Consider the following 24346-nt stretch of genomic DNA (forward strand, 5'->3'; position numbering starts at 1 on the left):
ATACTCCTTTGTAAGTAACTTAAAATGAGATTTAGAACACTTGTTAGTATTTCACAACAGTTTTTGGACAAGAATGGAGCTCTGTGGCACTCAGGAACAAGATGAATCAGAAATGTTAATAAAATCTTTTTTTGTGTGTTTTGATCAGATTTGTTTACTTTTAAAAAGCAAAACATGACTAGACTTCTCCGTCTTCTGGACATGAGAACTTGAGCCTGCGCCAGTCCAACATAAGGCTTCTGTCTTCCTTATTTTCAACTTTTGTTGTTTCTTCTTCATAACAGCTGGTAAGATATCGACTGTTTTGTTGTTTAACATTTTCTTTTTTGTTCCTTGTGTTTTATTTAATTTTGTGGAAACATGCTTCAGTAGTCTGATAGTCTGAGTTATTCATTTGACTGAACATGACATTTTATGTTGCAGTAGGAACAATCAAACATAAAATAAACTTTTTTGACTGAAGCTTCGTCTAGAAAGACTGAATCATAGAAATCTCATTTACGCCACAGGAAGTCACTTGTGTAATTTTGAATTCATAGGCTGGTTGTCATGACTTCAGAAAGAAAATCATTTATCATCTGAATTTCAGGACAAAAACACTCAGAAACAAAAGATCCGTGCTGAAGTTTTTATTTTTAAAAGCATCTTCCACTTATGGTAAATATGTGTTTACCAAGCTCACTCGCCTCATCAATACATCCAAACAATTAGTTCATCTAGAGGTCAAAGTTCACAGAGGATGAACTTTGGATGTCAAAACTGCAAACCCTAAAAGAGTTGGACAGACAGATGATCCTCCAAAATGTTTGTATTCCTTGAGTAAAAGTACCTCATTTACATAAGTCCACGTGGCTGTTAGGTATACGCTAAAATGATGAGAACAGAATACAAGTGTTGGTCTTCTGAAATATTTTATTCTTCACAACAAGCAGCAAAAGCATTATTTTACAGCATATCTGAGCCTTTCCACAGAAAAATCTTCCCAGGTTGTTAAAAACGTTACTTATGAGGAATCAGGATAAAAAGAATAAAGATAATTCACAATATATACACTTTAATGATAAAAACCATTTATTGATTAGTTATTTAAAAAAGGAGTAATTTCTGTTTTATGGACAAAGATGTTTTTCCCTGTACAGTGAGATGAGGTCTGATTCAGCGATGTTTCCCTCCTGAGTGTTTGGTTTCCAGTTAGATTTAGATTCAAAGAGATGTTCAGACTTCTTTAAACCTGCGAGAAAAGATTAAAAAGAAGAAAAGAATTCTGCTTATAATACATACAACTTTAACAAGCTATTTTTCAGACTTTTGCTCTTCATGCTTAAAATTTTAATCTTTGTTTAAAAATTCACATTAAAATGGCTGATTTACTTAATTTTATTTAAGTTTCTCTCAAAAGGCTCATTTGCTTATTGATTAGAGTGCACCGATCACTTGACATGGGGCTAAAATCGGCTGGTTTTCAGCCTGAAGGATGGTGAGAAGATAAGGCATTCAAAAATCCTATTTTTTCCTCCAAATCTGAACACACCGTTGCAAAAACATGAACTCTGGCTAGCTCAAGATATCTTAGGTGTAGAAGTGAAACTTATGCAAAGATTTCAATTACAATTTTTGGAAGGTCAGAAAAAGTGCAATAAGTAAAGTGAAAGACCTGTTTTAGCTACAGATCAGCGATAATGCAATTACTTTTTTTGCTTAATTTGTAAAAATATCAGTGTTCAGTAAACTGAACCAGTTTTTCTTTAGGATTAAGGGCAAAAAGAGAGCTTTGAATGCTAATAATTAGATCTTTGAGTGAATCGGACAAAATCAGAGCCAGCAGGTCAAAAATAAGACTGAACAGAAAATAGGAAACTGCAACCAGAGCATCTCTGGTACAGATAAACGATAATATTAAGTTTTCTATGTATTAGCTTCGTTACTACCAGTTTCAACATGTATTTATGCTAGAATAAACAAACATATATCTGCTTCTCCTCTTCTGTTTTAACTTCTGAAGAAACACAAACGTTTTTGTCTAAATGCTAAAATCCATCTTAATGTATTTTTGTATATCAGAGCTGGATTAGAAACTACATTTAATTTCCTTTAAAAATACAGTAAAATATATGTAAAGAGAAGTTATGCTCTTCTCTCATGGTGACTCACCCTCTGAGTCGGGGTCCACACCAGCCTTTAATTTCCTTGTAGACGAGTCTGGACAAAAGCTGAGGAACAACAGATAAACCATGTGGTTATTAAACTGTAGATGGTCACTGGTGATGTCAGCTCAATGCAAAACTGATTAAGTGAAAATGTTGGAACGACTCTGAAGTTTGTCTATTTTAGAGTCTAAAGTTCTGATCAACAACCAGAGTGTCTGACCAGGCAGGCGAGGACGTCTGCAGCAATGAGCATGTAGAAGACGTTGTTCCAACCCGTTGGAGAAATCAAACCAGCCAGCAGAGGACCCAACGCTGCGCCTGAAGAGATGACATACAAAACCTTTAGTTTCCATCAAAAAGCCTTTTATATCTTTACCTGCAAACAAAAGTAAAACCTTTTCTGGTAGATAGATAAAGTATAAATATAAAAGGTACATAAGAAACATGGAGCTACTTTATAAAATCGGCTAGTTTAAAAAATGATTAAAAACAGATAAATAAAATGAAAGAATATAAAAGTCTGGCATATTCATCCACATCTTTCACCTTTCCTCTTCTAGAAAGGCATAATTTGAGTAAATTACCCAGCAATCCACGTCCTTTAAATTCTACATGCAACTGGAATTATTTCTAGTTTCTATTCAAGAACTTTAAATTTCAAAGCATGTCACTTAAATCATTTTTGGCTTTTCTTTAATGCCTTGCTTACCTCCTGATTTTCAAAATATAATTTTTTTTTAACTTGAATTATTTAAAAATGTCCTTTTTTATTGTAAAATTAAGAAGAAATACCCTGTTCATCAATGAGGGCCGTTAAGAGATAACCTGCAGGTTATCTTACACCTCTGCTGCTGCGGTTCAGTCAAAACAATGATTGTCGGCCAGTAAGAAGAGAACGTGTGTGTGTGTGTGTGTGTGTGTGTGTGTGTGTGTGTGTGTGTGTGTGTGTGTGTGTGTGTGTGTGTGTGTGTGTGTGTGTGTGTGTGTGTGTGTGTGTGTGAATAGTAGTTCAAAGCAGTTTGAGTGATCTGTGAGACTAAAAACCCCTAGCATCTGTTTAATCCTCACAAACAGCTGAACTTTCAAAACAAAACAGTAAAACTCCCAACAAACATTATAATACAGAAAAATGAGTCACTGTCAGCCTGTTAGACCTCCTGCAGTCTGACCAGAAACGTCTGTTGCCATAACAACAGAGCATGAAGCATTTTGATGTTGAGCCTGTTTTTTTTCTTTCTTCCCATAAGACAAATAATTAAATTTTAAATATATTCCTATTTGCAGAAATGGGACACACTTTTAAGAATTATTTAGCTTATCTTGCCTGGTGGATCAAGGAGTCAGCAAAAACATGTAATTAAGTTATTAACATTTAATACGCAGATGCTCACATACCGATTGATCCAGTCCCATCGATGATGGCACTCACTGTTGATAAAGCCCTGGAGTTTCCTCTCAGACTCTCGTGTGTTCCCTGTAACGTAACATAAGTATCAGCTGTGTCAGACCTTCGGCAATGACCCAGAGCAAGACAATATTTCCCATGATGCTTCAGTTCATACCAGGTCAGCAGACACAGCTGTTGTTATCAGAGCGTAGGGTCCGTTCACCAGGGCGCCACACACCAACAGCATACCTACACATTTAAAACAAATCGCAATTAAAGACACTTAAAAATGACGTTTTAATTATTGTAAAAAAATTTCTTAATATATTTTCAAGAGTTCAATTGTAATTTGTGTGTTAGTTTATTTGTCAGCAGACTCTGCTGATTCTTCTATTTCAGTTCAAACTTGTGAAAATAGCATCAATCAGAAGAGTCTTGTTTATATTTTTAAAAGTTCATTAAGTTCACTTTTTTCCTGGGGAGGCAACATCATGGACTGACTTACTACCACAAAGTAAAGACGTGATCACTCAGTAAATACATCAGTGAACACCTTATCTCAGGATCAATTTCCAGATGCTAAAAACGGCCTTATCAAGTCTGTCTTTTTGATGTGATGTTGTGTAATCTGCTTCTTCTTTCAGCTGCTGTTTTCTGATCATGTAATCGAGTCTTTTTACTTTTATCGCTTATGCCAAGATGCATACGTCAATGAAATGATTATATCCACTTAAAGTCATTTGGCTTTAAGTCTAGTTGGATTACTACAGTTAGAGCTTTCTTTAATGCTGATTGGGGCTCAAAGATTGTTTTTATCTTAGTCAGAATAGGAATCAATAAAGAATCAAACAGTCTATGTGGACATTTTCACCATTGTGTCAAAGTTTAATGTAAATATGTTAGTAATCGTCAGCTGTATGAACCTGAAGAGAAAAAGATCTTACCAATTGTAATGCCAAGACTCTTTTGTCCAATGTAATTATAAAGAAATAGCTGCAACAAGAATAAAACAATCAGAACAGTTATTAATAAACATCTATGTTTATCAACAAAATGATCAAGAAATCTGGCTCAGTGTTTGGGCAATGCTTGGACTCATTTGGCATGATCATCGACAAAAGGATGAAGAGTAAACTTAAGACGGTTATGTCTCTGGAGGATCACCCCCTTCACCACATTTTTAAGGATCTCAGGAGCTCTTTCAGTGGGCGAATGTTAATGCCCCGGTGCTCCACTGAACATTTTAGGAACTCTTTTATTCCAGCTGCAGTGCGTTTTTACAATGAGCATTTCGTATGATTGTATATTTGATATTTTTATATTTTATCAGGACCAGTGAATGTTTTATGTGTGGATGTGCATGTTGTGTTTACTTGTCCAAGGCAAGTCAATTTCCCCCTTCGGGATTAATAAAGACAACCTTGAACCTTGAACGTTGAACCTATATCTCCTGACTGCTGCACGTGCTCTTGTCTTCTATAAATACTGTTGCTAATAAACCAAACTCCCAAAAAAACAATAACACCAGTACTGATGTCATGTTTTAAAAAGCACATAAAAGACAGAAATCCTTGTGTGAGTCCAGAGCCTGAAATGAATTTAAATGTTGTGTCGCAATATGAATTTTTTTCTTTAATCAGTTTTACTAAATATTGTTAACGGCAAATACCATATTTACTATTCATGAAATAAATAAATACAAAATTCAATTCAGTTAATTTTTATAGCACCAAATCACGACAAGAGTCATCTCAAGGTACTTCACAAAGTAAACATTCCAATACAGGTCAGTTCATTAAGCCAATCAGTAAAAGGTTTCCTCTACAAGGAACCGGTCAGATTGCATTGAGTCACTGAATCGTGTCAGTGACTTTACAGCAATCCTCATACTAAGCAAGCATGCAGCGACAGTGGAGAGGAAAACTCTTTTGTAACTGGAAGAAACTTTTAAGACTTTTAAATATCCATTTGGACAACGTGGACATAAATTTGTTTCATTTATAGAGTACCTTCCACAACCCTGGCAGAAGCCCAAGGTGTTGAACACAACAATAAAAACAATCACAATAAATACAATAAAATTATTTAAAAAACACACTAAAAACAGCATAAAAACAGATAAATGAGAAAACTATTCAAATCAAAGCAAAGTTTCAGATCCCCAATGAAAACGCCTGGATGGGCCTTTTGATGGGACGTAAAAATCTGGAGGGAAGGTGCCTGCCTAAAAGTCAAAGGGAGACCGGTCTGTTCCACAGAGTTGGGAGCCAAAACTGCAAACACACGGTCTCCCCCAATATGCACCTGGAGCGAGGGACCACAACAACTCCTGGTCAGCAGAACGAAGAAAACGGGTAGGGACATGTCTATGAAGTAAAGCTGATAGACAGGCAGGAACAGTACCGTGTAGAGCCCTATAAGCAAGCATCAGCACTTTAAACTTTGCTCTGTACTGCCCGGGAAGCCAGTGGAATTTCGCCAACACCAGTGAAACGTGTTCTAACTTGTGCCTGTCAAAAACCCAGCAGCTGCGTTTTGAACCAGCTGTAGGCGAATGCCCTGACTCAGACCAGCATACAAGCCATTACATAGTCGAGTCTGGACAGGACAACGGCATGAATGACGGATTGTAGGTGCTCTGTAGACAACGGGCTTGATCTTAGCCAGATGTCTCAGATGGAAGAAACTGGAACACACTACCTTATAAATGTAAAATGTCTTCTGCTTTTATTTTTATTTTTTATTTCCAAGAGGATTATGGATACACTCAGCTGCAAAGAGCTTATTTTATTCTTGAAGCTTTTATGGATAAACTCTGTTAACAGTAAATGAAGCTTTAAACGTAAACTCAGTCAGACATGACACCAACATTATTAGCTGTTAAACATCAAAAACATAAACAATTCTGAACTTTTGTTTTTGTAGCTCTGCAGGCTTCAGCTTTACGTGTTTTAAAGAGAAAGAAAAAATCTAATTCAGGGTCTTCTGAACTTAGGCTTATTTTACCAGTTTAATAGTTGGTCTTAGAAGTTTTGTTCTATCTGATGTTAGATATTCTCACCATGGGAGCAGCAGCAATTAGCATCACGTAGCAGGTTGACGCACGTCCTCCAGTGAAGTCAGATACAAGACCCGCCATGATGCCTCCTGTAGACAAAAATGTCAAATGTTTAAAAAGCAAAGAAATGGGAGGAATATGAAAATGCACATGAATTTTATATTTAGAATTTGCTGTGTTCACTTTTGACTATTTTAAAAGCTTGAAGCAACTTACCCACAATTCCTCCAACATCAAATAGAGTCGACATATCTCCTGCTTCTTTTGCCTTAAAATGTGCTGAGAGAATAACACACAAACAAACACACACACACACACACACATTAGATACACATAATTTTACATTATTGTTTTTACTGATCCTGATTGGATAAATAAAGACATTTGTGTATAATACTGACCAACGTTTGAGATGTAAAGAGGAAGCCAGTACAAAAACGTGTAGCTGACCAGTTTGGCAAACATCAGACAGAGAGAGAACTCCACGACTCCCTATGAGAAACACAAAGACAATAAATCTGTGTGCTATGATGAAAACGTGTCAGATTAAGTGGATCTCATTCCAAATAGAGTAAAATTACTCTTCAGTCACAGCTAAGCTTTTCAGTGTTAACTTCTTTCACATTAGTGCTAAAATGAACACTGAACTAGACGGGTAAATGAAATAAACACTGCATGTCTGCAGATGTTAACACTGACTTTTAACTCTACTGTTTGAGCTGGTTTACTCTTCAAATAGTTGTTAATACTCTATAGGTTAAATAAGTTGACACTGCAATATTAACACTTTACTTTTTACAGTACGGCAGCAGGAATGTCAGCTCCAACACCAACAAGAAAACAAAAACATGTAAATCTAGAATTTTACTGTGGAGCTGTTTTTGACTGCAGACCTGCAACCCTGGTCCTCTAGAGCAGTTGTTCCCTACCTGGGGTCCGTGACCTCCAAGGGGGGTCCCCACAATTTAGACTGTGCTGATTTTATGAGGGTACCAAGATTATATTTGTAAAAATATCATTCATTAAATCCCAATACCACACCCAATAGTATTAAAGCTCTGTGTAAGAGTTATAACTCTGCCTGCAGGGTTTTTCCTGGCTCAAATTGAGGCGGAGGTGGTACCATCCTGACCATGCACCAGCACATGCATGCATTCAACTGCCTCACTTTTTTAAAGGCAAAATATTTTTTCGTTCAGTGTTCTAATCTAAGCTTCTGTTGATAAATTGAATATTCCATTTGACAACGTTTCAAGTGAAACAAAACTGGTTTGTGAATGCTTGTGTGAATGGATGAATGATACACTGAAGTGTAAAGCGCTTTGGAGTCCTTACTCTGAAAGGTGCTATACAAGTGCGGGTCATTTATCATTTACTTATCATTTGTTGCTAAAAATTATTAAATAAAACAACAAAATGATCAGGCTGAAATAACAGACTCTTATTATAAAAGGCTCAATAATATGCATTAGATTGGTGTTTAGTTCCCTTTTTCCCATCTGATATTTATAGTTAAAATATTTTTAAATATTTGACCTACATTTCAGTAACATTTTAGGTTTGTATTAATAACACTCATCTTAGTAAAAATAACACATAAAAGTAAAATATAATGCATTTCATTAACATGCATCTGTATTGGAAATGGTAATAACATTTAATTTCTGCTGCTAACAATGTAATGGTGCAATGTCTATTATGTACAGGTTGGCAACAATCCAGTTTAACTTATGTTCAAAGATAGAAGTATTAGAATTATATACTACAACGGCTTGCTGTACTTCCTGCTCCAGTGTGTGGAGCAGACTTGTAGCAGTAATGTGACTCGTATCTGCAGCGGTTCTGATCCGTAGCGCTGCAGGATGCAGAATAAACAGGATGGTGGGGGCTTTCCATCCGCTTGTAGAGTTTAGTCTTTCTTAAGTTTTACGATCATCATATATTTTTCTGTGCGCCACTTGATCGTGAGACTACTACCCGTTAGCTTTAGCATTAGCCAATCTGCGTGTAGCTGCACTTTTGATCCCAAACTTTGGACTGGTTCTGCCTTTGTTGGTTCCTTTATTTTCCTCCACTGCATCCAGATTACCACACTGTGCGCCAGTAAAAAGCATTTTTCTTACACGTAACATACTTTTGTTCAATAAAGTTCTGGGGAAAACAGTAATTCAAAGATGATTCACCAATGCTACTAGTGATGGGAATTCCGGTTCTTTTGGCTCTGCTGGAAGGCCCCATCACCTCTGACGTTCTGTTTGGTCCCCATCTTAGGAGCGTCATCGAGAGGGCTCAGAAGACAGCTGAACTGTCAGCCACGGTGCGAGACCTGGTCCACCCTCGGCCCGCCTCTCACTCCGGCCGTTCCTCCAGAGGATGGGACGAACGGCGCGGAAACTTCAGGCACCCAGCTGCACCGCCCGCCCCGCGGAGCCGGCCTCCCGCTGAGGTGGAGCCGAAGCGGGACCAGAGAGTTGGCGGCCAACGGTTCCGAAAGAGCCAGCAAACACCGTCTTGGCAGTCACAATTGCAGGAACCTCGCCGAAAGCAACCACGAAAATGACTCGTTGGGGGGAATGTGTGTGCTTCTGACTGTAACGTTAACTCTATGAATGATTTTGGTTTTGAAATAAAACCCAAAAAACGTCACATAGAGAGCACAATCCTACAGTTCTCTGCAGAATCCTCTGCCGAATCCTCACACATGTTCCCCACACCAAGCACTGCGACACATCTGCATGTTCCCGCAGTCAGTCATATTACACGGCCAGCTGTACGGGTGCGCTCCATTTGCACACCGGCCCTAGCTTCCAGCCAGGCCCAACACATCCCGCTCCCCCCACAACGTAGGGTGGGACGGGATGTCATGGCGCTGTTGCGACCACGTGCGGCGAAACAGTGCGCGCCGCGGCTCCATCCGCTGGCATTTAGTCATCCCCATGCACGGGCCCGGCTCCCACTCGTCCTTTATCTTTGGACTCCACGCTCCGCGGTGCGGATCAGCCTCTTCCAGCTGTTTCACACTCGCCCTTTCGAGCGCAGCCCTCCATGGGTCGCTCCCAGTTCTCTGGTGCGAGCGACGGCGGTAAGGGCACGAACCCAGTCCTCAGATGTCGTTCACGTGACCTCGAACACGCGTTCGCTGTCGGAATGCGCGCAAGAATGGCGCCGCCCTTGTCTCATGAGCAAATGGATATCGGACACCATTCATTGCGGTCACACACTCCATTTTCAGTCCGCTCCTCCTCCCTTCAACGGGATCGTCACAGGAACAATCTCAGGCCCTGGAGCTGGAGCTGCGGGAACTTTTGTCCAAGGACGCCATTTCCCAAGTCCCTCGCGGACAAGAGCTCTCAGGCTTCTACTCCCACTACTTCGTAGTACCGAAGAAGTCGGGAGGAATGAGACCAATTCTCGACCTTTCCCTGTTCAACTGCTCCATGGCAGTGATGCATTTCCGCATGTTAACAATGAGGTAAGTCCTAGAATACGTACGCTCCGGGGACTGGTTCACGTCAATAGACCTGAAAGACGCATAGTTCCACATCCCAGTAATTCCCAAACATCGGAAGTTCCTGCGCTTTTCATTCAAGGGAGTTCAATACCAGTTCAATCGTCTCCCTTTCGGCTACTCACTAGCCCTGTGCACTTTCTCCAAATGTCTGGAGACCGCTCTGCAGCCATTGCGCACGGAGGGAATGAGGGTTTTATTTTACCTGGACGATTTGCTCCTATGCGCCCGGTCCAAGGACGAGGCGTCAGAGCAAACCAGGAAGTTAATAGAGCATCTGTCAACCCTGGGGTTTTCCATAAACTGGGAAAAGAGCTCCATCCTTCCATCCCAGTCGATTGTGTTTCTCGGGGTGGAGCTGAACGCCTCCCTAATGAGAGCACGTTTGTCTCCGGCGAGAGCGGCAGATCTCACCACGGTGATCTCCCGCGTGCAACCCCGCAAGATCGTGAGAGCCCTGTTAGTCATGAAACTTCTGGGCATGATGGCTGCAGCCCACGCTGTGGTGCCGTTAGGTTTACTGCACACGAGACGCCTACAGCGTTGGTTCATCTGCCTCCGGGTACACCCGATACATCAGAAGAGACGTATGTTGAGGGTTCCCCCTTCAGTGGGCGGGGACCTCGCTCACTGGGGGAATCCCAGCATCCTCTCACAAGGGGTTCCCAACAGACGTCCTACGTCACACGTATCTGTGTTTACGGATGCGTCACTGTTGGGATGGGGGGGCACGTGCTTGTCCCATACAGTGGCAGATCGCTGGTCCTCCCACACACACGAGCACATAAATGTGTTGGAGCTTATGACAGTGAGGAATGTGATCAGACACTTCGCTGCCCTTCTCGAGGGCCGTCATGTCGAAGTTCACACAGACAAGCAGGTGTAAATCGCCAAGGGGGGGTTTGATCCCTCCCACTATTGCGCGTAGCCACAGATTTACTGTGTTGGGCACATGTCCACCTGCTGTCCATCAAAGCCACCTACATTCCGGGGGTCCTGAACGTGGCAGCAGACATCCTGTCGAGAGGGGGACCCCGCGACTCCGACTGACGTCTGCATCCCGCACTGATATCACAGATCTGGATCCAGTTCGGGGAACCCTCTGTAGATCTGTTCGCGGCTCGGGAAAACGCTCAGTGTCGCCTGTGGTTTTCCCTGAGTCCCCGGAACCAGCCCCCACTCGGAGCGGACGCCTTCTCATACCAGCCCTGGCCTCAGACGCTCCTGTATGCGTTTCCGCCAGTCCCACTGATTCCCCGTCTCCTGGACCGAGCGGTCGGAACAGCTCTCTGTAATTCTGGTAGCTCCCAGACGCTTGTCCGCGTCATGGTTTCCGGACCTGCAAGCGCTAGTGTCCGGCTCCCCGTGGAGGGCGGACACCCTTCTCCAGGCGGATGGGATAATGAAACATCCTCCGGAAATAGGCCAGCGGCTGTGGGTCTGGCCGCTGAGCGGTCACGCTTAGAGGCTTCTGGGCTGCCGCATGATGTGGTCGCCACGATTCAGAGTGCGCGGGCGCCTTCTACCGTCACATCTTATGCTGCTAAATGGGCAGCTTTCCAGAAATGGTGCACAGAGCAAAATGTTCAAGCGCTCTCCTGCCAGCTCGCGGATGTCCTATCGGTTCTGCAGATACTGATGGACAGGAGCCTCGCATTTAGCACTATTAAAACATATGCTGCAGCTATCTCATCCTGTCACCAGGGTTTTGGAGATAGATCTGTTTTCAATCATCCCCTCACAAAACGTTTTCTAAAAGGTGTCAGAAGGAACAGACCTGTGTCCCGCCCGCTATTTCCCCAGTGGGATCTAACGGTGGTTCTGCGCGGCTTATCTGAAGCCCCATTTGAACCCTTGGACCAGGTCTCACTCAAGTTCCTGTCACTCAAAACTGCCTTGCTGCTGGCGCTGGCATCTGTCAAGAGAGTGAGCAACCTAACCGCCCTCTCAGTGGCTCCTGCATGCCTCAGGATCCGGGAAGATGGCAGGTCTGCTGTTTTATGCCCCAACCCAGCCTTTGTGCCTAAAAACATTAATACTTCATTCAAATCCAGGTCAATTTCATTGGCTGGACTTTTTCCTCCTCCCCATAATTCTGATGAGGAGGCGGCTTCCCACCTTCTCTGCCCGGTGCGCGCGCTCACACGATATGTGTCACGCACTTCAGGGATTCGCCGCTCACAAAGCCTGTTTGTGCACTACAGAGATTCTTCCCTTGGGCAAGCACTGTCGACCCAGCGTTTTGCACACTGGCTGTGTGACGCCATTTCACCAGCTTACACATCATCAGGGCGGGATCCTCCTGAGACACTCAGGGCTCACTCAGCCAGAGGGATTTCCTCTTCTATGGCGCTCCACAGTGGTGTGTCGATGGAAGACGTTTGTCAGGCTGCTTCACGGGCTTCACCCTACTCGTTATTATTTATGAGATGTGTCTTCAGGATCCATCACTCGTTCAGTGCTTGGACCTCAGCAGGCTGAGTGAAAGCGTCATGGCACCACATCAGCCCTACCTGAATGAATTTCATCCTCTTGTGGATGATATTTTAGTGTGGGCCCCACTCTTCTCTCTGGCTGCCTCAGCCTTTTAAGCCCTGGGCTGAGGCTGAGCGACCCTCGCTAAAAGGAGACATGTTGGGTGTGTCCATTGGTTGAGCTAACCAGTGTGGCGTAAACCCATCCAGCTGCGCATTATTCCAATAGCAGCTAGCTTAAGGGCTAAGACTAGACGAAATAGAACGTTGGTTACGTATTGTAACCCCAGATTCTATGAGTCTAGTCGCAGCCCTTAAGCCAATGGCCCCACTGGTTCTGTTAGGACTAAGAGCCATCGGAGGTGAACAGTGGAGTCACTCCACTTATATACCCACAGGGATGCCCACCATTGGTGGGCGTACATTTAAGCTCTTCCTGATTAGCTGATGCTGAGATCATCCTTCCAATAGCAGCTAGCTTAAGGACTGCGACTAGACTCATAGAATCTGAGGTTACAATACGTAACCAACGATCCTCCCTCTTCCCCGCCCCTATTGCTCTGTGTGTGGACAGTCTGGACACGCAGTTACACATGCTGACCAATCGCCTGTAGCTTTCATCAAAGCAAGAGGGGAGGGGAGGGGAGAGGGAAGGGGACGGCTCCCAATGACGAGCTGGCTCCCATCGTTCACTTCAAAGAGCAGTTCGTTCGCTACCGACACGTCACTAAGTGCTACGTTTAAAAATAGACAACACACACACAGACAGTTGTTTCCGTCGCACAGGTACAGCCCTGCTCTGATATGGAAGAGCCTGGGGGAAAATCAGGATGTCAGTAGCACCAACCAAAGATACGTACCAAGTAGCGAGAAAAGGAAATTTTGATTTTTTTCTGCAGCGGTTTTAGCACTTTTCGGTGCACCGCTGCTGATACAGCGCCCTTGTAGTGGTGCAACGCTGCAACTGCAATTAAAATAACATCCATATAGCTGGGGACAGGGTAAAATCAGGCTAGGGCGGCAAAAAATAGCTGGAGGCGGCCACCACGCAAATATTAATGCAGGAAAAACCCTGGCCTTTTATGGTCATTTTTATGAGGACCACTAGATGGAGCCACAGTGTGCAAGTTTTAAACAGAATGTTTTAGTGTAACAAAACACACATTTGTAACCAAATCTAACTATTTCTGTTATTGGAACAAATAGTTCCTACTCACAGGAATACGGAGAGCACCACAGAAGCTTATGGCCTTGGAATGGTCCTCTACAATCTCTGGAATCTCTGTGGAGATGGACCTGTTGATGCTTTGGTTCCCATTGGGCAGTAGAGGCTCTGTTTCATTGATCTCCTGAACATTCTGAAACATGATCACACTGCTGTGAGTTCAAATAGTCAAGTTACAGATGAAGGACTAGTGTTACTGATAGAACTCACATGATACTGAGGAGGAGTGCAGTTTACATCTTCAGGTTCTGAATCAGAAAGAACAAGAAGCTTTTAACCTTACAGGCAACAACCAACACATGACTAAAAAGTGACATATTTTATTGATATGAACAAATACAGACAGTGTTTGTGTTGAATAATAAAACTGAGTTAATCCAGCAGCAGCTTCATGACGTAATCAAGGGGAAATTGTGAAATAACTCTTATCGGTCTGTGTTTGGTGTGTTTATTTTCTTCTAACACACAAAAACTGACTTTCAACCAGGAAGAAGAAGCACAGGATCCCAGTGGAGGCGATGATGATTCCAGGGACGATGAAGGACATTCCCCACGCCGAGGAGACAAAGACACCAGCGATGAGGGAGCCCAAGATGTTCCCCACTGAAGTATGAGAGTTCCACACACCCATGATGAAGCCACGCCTGACAATTATAACACCAAAAAGCACTGAGCAGTCATCTTCATACAAGCACATTTGCTTTTACTTTCACTGCTTTCCAGAAGAAGGAAACAGTTTAGCCACTAAACACAGTTTTTAACTTCTCAGATCAGATGATTTCAGTTTTTAAAATCAACTATGGTATAAGAATTTTAATTTAAGGAGCTATAGATACATAGGGATGGTGTGATGGATTCTTCAGTTAAATGGGGGATTTTTGATCATTTTTTAAATATTCATTCAGTCAAAGGAGAAAATAAAACAAGTATTTAAAAAGGCAAATTAGTTGTTAGAATTATAGTTTTTACCTCCACTGTTTTAGGTATGAAAGTTAAAAAGTTTGGATATTTTGAATGAACACTGAGGAGCTACAGCACAGCTGGACCTGTCATGACTTCCTGTCACCTGACTTCTGAGATGCTGCCTGTAGCACGTAGGCATTTAAAACTGTTACTAGCTGGAATGAGAAGAGTGGGAGTCATTCAGACATGTGACCACTGCTGGGGAAAACGACACGTTCTGACCTTGTTCATGTTAGAAAGAACCAGTTAGACCTGTTCTTCTACTCCAAAACAAGATATATGATGCTACTCGTCACAGCTTGGTTCATTGTCGCATTAACATGTGACAAATGTGTCGGATTGTGTTTCGACTGGAAACAAAAAATAAATAGATAAAAATAAATCACTGTAGAGTCAGCATGACTCACTTCCCCTTTCCGAACCAGTTCCCAACACAAGCAACCACAGCTGGCCAGCCGGTAGTTTGCATGAGTCCGTTCATGACCTGAAGAGCGAAGCAAACAGAAGGAGACGCCAGCCTGTTAGTGCATTACAGCATCATAACCCTCAAAACTCAAAGTAGAAGAAGAAGAGGGAGAGGGATAAATCTTTACGATCCCATACAAAACCTACAGGAACATCCATGTGACACAGCTGTGAGTCATGTGATAACTGAGTTACGTTTCAGTGAAGAACATGAGATCTCAGCATTACTTTCTGGGGTCAGAGGGGATTTGTATAAATTCTCGAACTACACAATGAAAACTCCTGCAGGCAGTAAACAAGTTGTTAATAATGCCATAAATGCACTGGTAGTAACAATAAGGTTGTTTTGTAAAAGAAAGAGCAACCTCTTTGAAGGTCTCTTAATTAGAGTATAAATATCATTTGTATCTCTGGTTCCTCCTTTAGGAAAGGAAAAGAAGAAGGACCGAGGACTACGGATCTATCTGGCATTCATTCAGTCTGGATAATTGCCAGTACACCCTAGAATATGAGAGGTGCTCCAATATTCATCTTTTATGTTTTCCTCCTGTCGACCAAGGATGTTAGCAGCTCAGGATAGCATTAGCAGTAGTTCAGGATAGCATTAGCTGTAGCTCGAGCTAGCGTTGTTCTGCGATTAGCATTACTGTGACCAATGTTTATGTATCGCCAATGTTGAGGATGTGTCTTCTCTGTTCAGCTCTTCTCAGAACATCGAATTTCTCTTTGACCATTACAACATCACTAATAGGAAGCCGGTCAGGGACAGCACAGATTTTTTTAGGATGCTGCATCATCAGACACCGCAACCCTTTATTCAACAGCAACGTAAATCTGGTCTTAAATTTAGGTCCATTTTAACAAGACAAGAAATTTGCATGACAGTCACAAATCGTTAGCATTTATGTTATAAGCCTCAGGTGACGTGAATGTATATAAAACCTCTGGTGTCATCTGGACCAGATCAGTGATTCCAGCTGAAAATTTAAAGATTTTTATAGCTATTTTTTTCTAACTAATCACCAATCAGAAAACGAAATGACTTACAGTACTAACCATGCTCATCAAATATCTGTTTCAGAGTGAAGACAAAGTGTTTGTGACTTTTATTTTGTGTAATAAATATTCACTCTTTTTAAAGCAAGTGTAGGATTTCACAAGCTCAAATAAAACTAAGTTTGTGTTTGATTTCTTGAACACTGAGAAATTTCTGAACTTAAAAAAAAAAAACAAGTGGAAGCTACTCAGCAGCTGCAGGTCAAACACTTGAAAAGAAAACACCTTGTGTTAAATTTTGCTTTCCCGTATATTTCTAAAGCATCTCTGACATCTGAATGAGTTCCGGTAACTGCTGGTCAACAGAAGTTTAAAAAAAGAAGTGAAACAAAGCTTTGTGACACGTTTTTTGTTTGCAAAGAGGCCTTAAATATGAGTCCGTGTTCTCAGCAATGTTCCTACAGAGCTGAGCCACAAATGAAACCTGATGTGTTTGAGCTAGAAAGGCTTTGGTCAGCAACAAACGGCTCATCTGATCTCTGTGCTTCCCTTTTTTCTCCATGATGCAGACAGAATGGGCTTCTTAATGGCTATTTGAGGCACAATTTGTTTCTAAACTTTGATAAAAAGTGAATAATAAAAGGATATATTATTATTTAAATATGTATTGTTAGCTAAATTCAATTAGCAAGACTGAAACTGGGTCCATTCAGAGGTATTAAAACCAATTGCGGTTGTTTTATCTGATTACATCCTGTAAATGCAGACTTGGGTTTCTTTAGAGCTTTCATAAATAATCAATAAACCAGACTCTGGTCTTCATAGTGCATATTGCTATCAGCTGATGGGCCACAATGTAAAACCAATTTATGTTCAAATAAAACAAACCAGGCTGAGTAGCTGGAACATAATAGCCAGGTGTTTGACACTTGAATGAACTAAGGGGATCTTTTAAATGCAGCGTGCTGAGCATGCTTTTGCATCATTCATTTCTGTTAATTATTTCTGATAGAACCTATTTGACTTTACTATGAGTCAGCTTTAGAAGTTACCTCTGAAGATGGCTAAGTAAACACAAATGCAACTGCAGAGGGGGGCGAGCCCATCACTGGGAATAATACACAGGACAGGATGGGCATGCCAAAAAAGTCAAAGCCTCTTTGGAAATGGATAAACAGGATGTGGAAATTATTCTGGGTATCCAGATAATACTTGACTCTTACATATTTTATTACATCTCCCTAATGAGAAGTAGGAACACAGGTATAAAAACTGCTGTGTCTGTACCTGAATGAAGGCGTAGTACCATAAAGAGTGGATTTCCCAGTAGTAGCCAAGTCCAAACAGACAAGTAAACACTCCACTCAATAGCATCCCAACACTCAGGTAGTACCGCAGAGGAAGGCGCTCACCAAATATGCCACTGTGGATGTGAGAAATTGTTTGAAGTTGTTTTAGAGCAAAGTCTCAAAAGAGGATCGGCCGACACCAGCACATACAAACCTGAAAAACATTCCAATGGCATAGGCAACCAGGAAGGAATTATCCAGGACTCCAAAGAGGGTCTGATAGTTGTCCTGGTCTGGAGAGAATACATGAAAATGTGTTATGACACATCAGTAGATAAATGTTTTCATTTCTAGTTGTTTTCCTTTTTTCCCAATGTTTTTCTTGATGATTCTGCCCTCGCTTAAATTTAAACCTCTAAAAAGAGTAGCACCACAATTAGTTTGTTTCTTTTGAGAGGTTCATGTCTAGTGTAATCATTAATTTAAGGGCTAATTAGTGATTTGGTCCATCTCTCGCCCGGAAATCCAATGTATGTATTTCCTAAAATGTCAGAAAAAAATCTCCCCAGCCTTCATTAGTGTCTACAGGAGTGATTCATCACTAAATTAAACAAATCAGCTGTGATCAAAATCTAAAACATGCAGGAAATGTGCTAGAAGCAAACTGCAGCGCCAAGTATGTCAGCTCAACTTTTTTTAAGTCCAACAGACCAGACTGGCACTCTGAATTTGCAAATGTGGTATTCTGGCCACAGAGGGTGTTGGGGGTCAATGTGACATTTATTTAAACCTGTAAAGGGTCGTTTTAGCACATACTGGCTCAAAAATATCATTTAAAAATATGGAAAAGTTGCTAAGTATCCCTTTAAAGGAAAATTGCTGAGCATAGAAAACGACAGGAGGTTTGTTTGAAAAAATAAAAACAGGAAGAGCCAGCTTAAACTGTGATTGTGAAGATAAACTGGGCAACACTTTTCTTTTTCCTTTGAGTGACATTTATCTAACTTTATAATCATAAAATAAATCAGACTGTTAACACCTTTTCACCTGTATTTGCAAGCATCATGTCACTAATAAAAAGACCACTTGCTGAACACATGGGTAACAGCCAGTAAACGACTTACCAAAGGGCACCCAGTCACACCAGGTGTCATTATCGGTGATGTTGAGGTCTACTGGCCGAATGACGGTGGAACAGTTCTTATGCAGCTCACTCTGAATTTCAAACAAAAACAAACACATGCACACATGCACACACACACACACACACACACACACACACACACACACAGAACAGGAAACATGTAAGCCAACATGCATAAAAACATCAATAAAAAAACAAGCCAAACAATAACTGCAGTAGCTTTTATTTATTTAATGGCAGAATTTGCTTCTATTGCCTTTAACAAACTTTTTCATGACTTCCTCTATGTACTGTGCAAAAAGCAGTTCTACCACAAATAAAACTGCTACTGGAGAGCAAAAGCATGCAATGTACTGGACACACCCTGCATGAGTCATGAGTAATTAAAATCAAAGTTTATTATGAAGAATGCATGGAGTACAAAGTCCAAGGAACTGGTCCTAAAATGTAGGTTAATAAACTGAATCCATCTATTCAATTAAAAAAAAGCATCGTGAAGATATTCCTTTTGTTTTTTCTAACAGCATATTTTGAAATATTTGATGGAGGCAGAAGAATTATCATGAGACACAAAACAACAACAACACAAGGGATTCTGTCTGTTTTCCTTCTAAATCATTTAAAGAAAAGATGTAAGGACATACAACCCTGTGCTGTGTATAGGCTTAAAAAATTATATCTATATGTAAATAAATTCCATTATTTGCTTAGTAAAAATGTCAAAGAAAAATAGGATTTTAGTCAATATTTATCATTGTTGAAGACTGAATAAATGGATTGCTCCAGTTACCTTAACAATACTGATGGGTTTCCGTGACAGATGGTAAGCTGTGTAAAAGAGGAATGTGAGGAACAGAATAAAGCCGCGATACCTGCAAGAATAAAATTCAAAGTCAAGTTAATAAAGTAAATACTGAAAAGTCAGTTTTCTCTTTTTATTTTACAGCAAAAGAACTAATTATAAATAAATCCATGAAAGACACAGAATTGTATGAAAACAACAAAAAACACTTTAAACAAAAAGCACACATTCTCAGTTATGCACAGTGGGATCAGGCTAACGTAAAACAATCTAAATGAATTTATTTATATATTCATCACATCTGAGTTCAGAGACTTGGCTTTGTGTACCTCATCGGTCTGATTTATTCACATACATGAAACATGACACAGCAATGTGAAAATGAGCTTAAATTAACACTTCAATCATTTTACTGGGTACAGTAAATAATCACAATATTCCTTTAAAGTGAGTCTCTATCCAGAACTGGTTATTCATTATATATTTATTATGTTTTACTTTGCTCTAATGTTATCTGCTCTATAGTTTTGAAACAGCAGACTTTTTTTGACACAAGACCCACCCACCCTCTAAAATCCACATTCTTTTATCAGTGTGCATTGTTTTGGTACGTTAAACTTAAAAAATTGCATTTTCATACATTTCTAAATGTAGTTGCCTCACCTCACAGAGTGTATTTTAGACATCTAATGTTTGTCAGCATAATAAATGTCTTTTAAGGAATACATGAAAGTATTTAGTTAATATATTCTCAACAAGTTCTCAAAGTGGGGGTTGGAAATTCTTAGTGGGTCAGTCATAAGATACTTATGTGAAGGGTGTGGACATGATCTCCTGAAGCAAAAGAAACTGGGTGATCAGTCATAGCAAACATGTTCACCACAAAAATAGTCATCTCAAATACTTCAAGGGACGTTTGACAGCTAAAACATGTATAGAAATAATAAATTTCTTCTTCATACATTCTCCTGCAATGCCCTGGTCCTGTAGAATGAGCCCTGGCATTTTTACTGTGATTGCCTGTTTTTCTGTAAAATCACAGAAAAGAGAGCTGCTCGGGTCGAGCAGGCTGCTTCATGCGCGTTCACGCTCAGGCATAGCCTGTAGCGTTTGCTATCCGTAGCTTTAACAGCAGAGAGAGAGAGGCAGTGCCAACTCAGTGACTTTGTCGCTGTTCCTAACGCCTAGTGATGAACCTAGCTACATTTCTGAGGACCCTTAGCTACTTTCTGTAGAACTTTCTTCTAGATACTTCCTGCAAATTAGCAACAAAATAGCCATTTTCGCTCCAAACAGTTGTTTGGGTTGACGTTGTTTCAGCTGTCATCAAGGATATAAATGTTACAGATACATCTGACATTACTGGTGCTTTAGCTCACCTAGTAAGATGGCTGACTCTTATGCTGAGGACCTGGGTTTGATTCTGGATGTGAACATAGTTTATTTGGAGTTTCTTATTTACATTAATGGTATATATTGTTTTACAATAATAAGACGCCCAAATTTTTATTTGAGACTCTCCAAAAGGCATTGAATTCACAGATAAAAAATATGTGGGATCAACATTCATTTTGGAACAATTTTTCAAGCAAGGGATGGGAACGATCTGAGCATGCAGGAGGACTGACCCATTATAAACCTTTGTCAGCTGTGCTGAAGAGAAAGGTACAGAACCAAATTATTTAATTAATTAGCTGCGCATTCTCCTGTCCTCTGTCCTCCGGGCCACACAAACACACACACAACCACACACTGTACATTCGGCCGGTCGACGAGAAGGTGCAGCTGCAGAGACAAAGGCACATTATTTTATTAATTTGCTGTGTTCTTCTGTCCTCCGGGCCACACACACGGGACACTCTCAGAGCTCTGTGCTCTGTCTCAGCTGTTATTTTCGTTAAGGAGTGTGCACGTACAGCATGCATGCCTCGTGCACGAGCCTACTATTGAAGCTGCCGTTATGCTTTTGGCCTGAGGGAGCAATCGCGAGCATAAGAGCAAGTCACCCCCTACCAGAGTATAACTCCACTCCCACTTCCTGTTTGAAAAGTGCAACAAATGCTGTTGCCTAGCAGACCGAGAAGGCGGAGCCGCTAACAAATAACACACACACACACAGGCTCACAACGACATTGTGACATCATGTGGTACCAGCTAACATTCTAGGGTACCTCTTAGCCAATAGCAATGGCAGATTTAAATTCAAATGCAGTGCAAAATTTTTACCTGACAATGGCACAACACTGACAGTTTTAGGCAGAAAATTAAAATTTTAACTAAAATGCACTAAAGTTCAGAACTATTGACTACACGTGTCTGCAGCACAATTAGACACGCATTTATATAGCTTATCAGAAAAAAAGTTGATTTGGGGTTGACTTGCTCTTTAACTCATTTGCTGCCAGCCGTTTCCTGATCAGTAAAGCCCAACGCTGCCGGTGTTTTTCACCATTTTTACTGTTATTTTAATAGTCACAGAACGTTGCGCGCTAGGATTATGTCGACGCCACAACAACTAAAACAAAGTGGAGACACCTCTTACAACAGGAAGAATCTGCGCGTTTTGAGCTTTATCTGTTCTTTCGTAATCCGCTGTTGAATTGTGATCGGCAGAAGCTTTTCCGGTTCGCGCCTCACTTTTTTACAGAAGCGGCTCAAAATGATCTAACACATGGATTTTCTATTTCCTGATCACGTGACACTTTAGAGCTGAGATGTTTGTTCTTACGGTGCGGGGGCTCGTTCCGATGCCCACACATTAAAAACATGCCAATGACGACTTTCGTCATTGGCAGTGAATGAGTTAAAGGTAGTTTTAAAGTTATTGGGATGGTGTTTTTTATAGCCCTGTATTTAAAGAGCAAGTCACCACCTAATCAATTATTTTTTCTGATAAACTATATAAATGTGTGTCTAATCGTGCTGCAGACGTGTAGTCAATAGTTTTGCACTTCAGTGCATTTTAGTTAAAATTTTAATGCTCTGCCTAAAACTGTCCGTGTTTTGCCGTTGTCAGGTAAAACCTCTGCACCGCATTTGAATTTAAATCTGCCATCACTATTGGCTAAGAGGTACCCTAGAATATTAGCTGGTACCACATGATGTCACAATATCGTTGTGAGCCTGTGTGTGTGTGTGTGTGTGTGTGTATGTGTGTGTGTGTGTGTGTGTGTGTGTGTGTGTGTGTGTGTGTGTGTGTGTTAGCGGCTCCGCCCTCTCGATCTGCTAGGCAACAGCATTTGTTACATTTTTCAAACAGGAAATAGGAGTGGAGTAATACTCTGGTAGGTGGTGACTTGCTCTTTAATGACCAACAGCGTTTGTTTACTTCAAAAAGCATCAGAACAGTTGCTAATCATAGTTTGCACGTTGGAAAAAAAAACTTTGTCATAACAATAAGAAGAAAACCAACAGCTTTTGTATTAACCTTGTCCAAAATGTAAGAAGCTTTTAATGACCTTTATTCAGTAAAAAAAAAAAAAAAAAGAAACCAAAATAATTATGACTGCACCTCAATTAATAATAGTTTTGTCTGCTTCTAGAACACCAGCAGTGGATCATCTGAGGTTTGTGCATTAGGCTTGCTTCCTACCTACACCATAAAGTCTCTATAGACGGGAGTCTGGGGAGACCGCATGCCTACAAAGCCTCTTTGGTGTAGGGGGTTTTGATTCAGAAAAGAAATCTAGCCAGATTGTGGGATTCAATTTCAAATCAATCCATCAGAGTAGAACGTTATATGATAATGCACAGATGCAGATTATGGTCACTTTAAAGGGCTGGACAGCTGAAAAATGTGCAAATATACCTGGATTAGAAAACTTTAAAAATGTCTTAGTTGAAAATAATTGCTGGTTTTCCTTTGTTTTGTTGTTTGATTTGTAAATTTGGTTTGATTTTACAAAGTCGTTGGAGAAAAAAAAAAGTGCAGCCAGCTTCTCGTTTTTAAAGAAAATCACTGAAAAAAAGTATAGAGTAAACCCCGTCTTCTTCCCACGCAGCAGCTGTGTGATCAGGAGTGTGTAGTACACTTGTTTAAGCACATTCCTCACATGCTGGACGACCATATCAATCCATTAGAGTGCGAACGTGCATCAATAATCGAATATTTCCATCTAAAAAGAATTCCCAATTAAGCAATAATGGAAAAAACTGATATTACACCATAATAACAGGTGGGGAAACGTTGAATAATAATAAACAAAAACACTGCAGGTTGGCTGACCTGAAATAAATGAATAAAAACCAGGTGTAACGACCAGGCTGAGTTAATAATTGACAACAGATAGATATTCAAACAGATAAGGTTGTCTGTGTGTAGAGAAAAGCTGAACTCACCAGCTGTCCCGAGAAAGGGACGTAACTACTTGTATCCCGGGTGCCAGGGGCGACTTCATTTTCGATTAAAACCTTGTTGCAACTTTACACCGAAACTATTAAATTACAGACATTCCTTCGAGCATATGAGGCGAACAGATAGACGGGTACTATGTCTAATTAGGAGAAAAATCCGCCACCCTCTGATTTCACGGAACTGTCTAAAGTGAGAGAAAAAAAAAACCGGGAAATGGTTTTGAAGCTGGAAGATGAAAGTAGACGTTAGCTGCTGGAGGGGAAAAACGGCTGGTGTCCGGCTTCTTGGTCGGAGGGACGGTCCATTAGCATCCGGCAGAGCTCCATAATGTACCACTAAGTTTATATACACCGGTGAGAATGTGCCAGCCTACCTCCGCGACGCTGTATTAAAATGTTCAGCTTGGAAAAACACGCTGGAACAGAAAAGGAGTATTTTTAATACTCGTCCCAGATCCTCCTTCCCCAGGGAATTCCGGGAGGAGCCTGTTGTCAGAAGAGACGCACGTCATTGACGTAATCACGTCGTGGCAAA

At 41.0% G+C, this 24346-nt stretch overlaps 1 protein-coding gene across 1 annotated transcript; it reads right to left on the minus strand.

Annotated features, from left to right (window-relative positions):
- Positions 1-894: 894 nt before the first annotated feature.
- slc37a2 (solute carrier family 37 member 2) lies at positions 895-24084 on the minus strand. Its single transcript, XM_015961160.3, has 18 exons — positions 23797-24084; positions 19447-19528; positions 18637-18727; positions 17727-17805; positions 17511-17646; positions 15170-15246; positions 14277-14443; positions 14010-14047; positions 13792-13932; positions 6994-7084; positions 6809-6871; positions 6596-6681; positions 4479-4527; positions 3710-3783; positions 3543-3621; positions 2368-2465; positions 2152-2210; positions 895-1231 (listed from the first exon to the last, which is right to left on the minus strand). The coding sequence occupies exons 1-18, from the start codon at positions 23853-23855 to the stop codon at positions 1216-1218; spliced, it is 1485 nt and encodes a 494-aa protein (XP_015816646.1). The 5' UTR covers positions 23856-24084; the 3' UTR covers positions 895-1215.
- Positions 24085-24346: the final 262 nt, after the last annotated feature.

Source organism: Nothobranchius furzeri, chromosome 10, assembly GCF_043380555.1.
Source record: "Nothobranchius furzeri strain GRZ-AD chromosome 10, NfurGRZ-RIMD1, whole genome shotgun sequence".
NCBI classification, from domain to species: Eukaryota; Metazoa; Chordata; class Actinopteri; order Cyprinodontiformes; family Nothobranchiidae; genus Nothobranchius; species Nothobranchius furzeri.